The following is a 1,315-nucleotide window of genomic DNA, read 5'->3' as shown; positions in this document are numbered from 1 at the left end:
CCAGCACCTTCTCCTGCCCCGATGGATGAAGGGTTTTGGGATGTCCCAACTTGGGGTCTTGGTTGAATGCAGGAAGGTCCAAAGACTTTGTGGGTGTCCACGGTTCTCCTGTGGTGGGTTTTGACCTCCTTCAGGAGATAATTTAGCAGCTGTGGTGAGGACATGATGAGGAGGTGACCCCATGGCCAGCACCTTCTCCTGCCCCGATGGACAGAGGGTTTTGGGGTGTCCCAACTTGGTGGCGTCTTGGTTGACTTGAGAAGGGTTCAAAGAGGTTGTGGGTTCTTCCAAGGTTCTTCCATGGTGGGTTTTGTCCCCATTTCTCCCCCCCCGGGACTAATTCAGCCACTTGGGCGCCAACGAGATGAGCAACCAACCGTGCCCCGAACCTCCAGCTGAAAATCGGGGTGCAGAGGGGATCCCCTTTCCACCACCCCCCACCTACACCCCACCCCGTTTCCCCGCAGGTCGCATCGGTGTGGCCGCCCGCACCGGCGGGCCCGGTGTCACCAACACGGTGACGGCCGTCAAGAACGCCCAAATGGCCGAGTCACCGGTGCTGCTCATCGGAGGAGCGGCCGCGACGCTGCAGAAGGTGGGGACACCAGAAAATCTCCTCCCAGCCCCATTTTTGGGTTGTTTCCTCCCATTTTTGGGTTGTTTCCTCCCATTTTTGGGTTGTTTCCTCCCATTTTTGGGTTGTTTCCTCCCATTTTTGGGTTGTTTCCTCCCATTTTTGGGTTGTTTCCTCCCATTTTTTGGGGGGGTCTCCCATTTTTGGGAGGTTTTCTCCCATTTTTTGGGGGAGGTCTCCAATTTTGAGGTTGTTTTCTCCTTTTTTTGGGGGGTTTCCATCTGTATTTGCGTTGTTTTCCTCCCATTTTTGGGGCGGTTTCCTCCCATTTTTTTTGGGGGGGTGTCTCCGATTTTGAGGTGGTTTTCTCCCTTTTTTGGGGGTTTCCGTCTATATTTGGGTTGGTTTCCTCCCAGTTTTTGGGGCGGTTTCCTCCCAGTTTTTGGGGCGGTTTCCTCCCAGTTTTGGGTGGTTTCCGCCTGTATTTGGGTTGTTTTCCTCCCTGTTTTGGGGTTGTTTTCTGCCATTTTTTTGGCTGTTTTTCTCCCATTTTTAGGGTCTTTTCTCCCATTTTTTTGGGGGGGAGTTCCCATTTTAGGCGGCGTTTTCTCATTTTGGCGTGTTTTTCTCCCAGTTTGGATGGTTTCCTCCCATTTTTGGGTAGTTTTCTTCCATTCTGGGTTGTTTTCTCCCATTTTGCTTTTTTTTTCCACTTTTGCGTTGTTTCCTCCCATTTTTGGG

At 51.9% G+C, this 1,315-nt stretch overlaps 1 protein-coding gene across 1 annotated transcript in view; it reads left to right on the top strand.

Moving 5' to 3' along the window:
• Nucleotides 1-1,315, top strand: part of ILVBL (ilvB (bacterial acetolactate synthase)-like) — a 12,749-nt gene that overhangs the window by 1,758 nt on the left and 9,676 nt on the right. The window contains exon 4 of the mRNA XM_009890903.1: nt 365-595. Within this exon, the coding sequence (XP_009889205.1) occupies nt 365-595 (231 nt within the window). The remainder of the gene's footprint in view (nt 1-364; nt 596-1,315) is intronic.

This window comes from Charadrius vociferus, unplaced genomic scaffold (genome assembly GCF_000708025.1).
Source record: "Charadrius vociferus isolate BGI_N301 unplaced genomic scaffold, ASM70802v2 scaffold89, whole genome shotgun sequence".
NCBI classification, from domain to species: Eukaryota; Metazoa; Chordata; class Aves; order Charadriiformes; family Charadriidae; genus Charadrius; species Charadrius vociferus.
The sequence above is the reverse complement of the archived record's forward strand: the minus strand, read 5'-3'. Positions and strand labels throughout refer to the sequence as shown.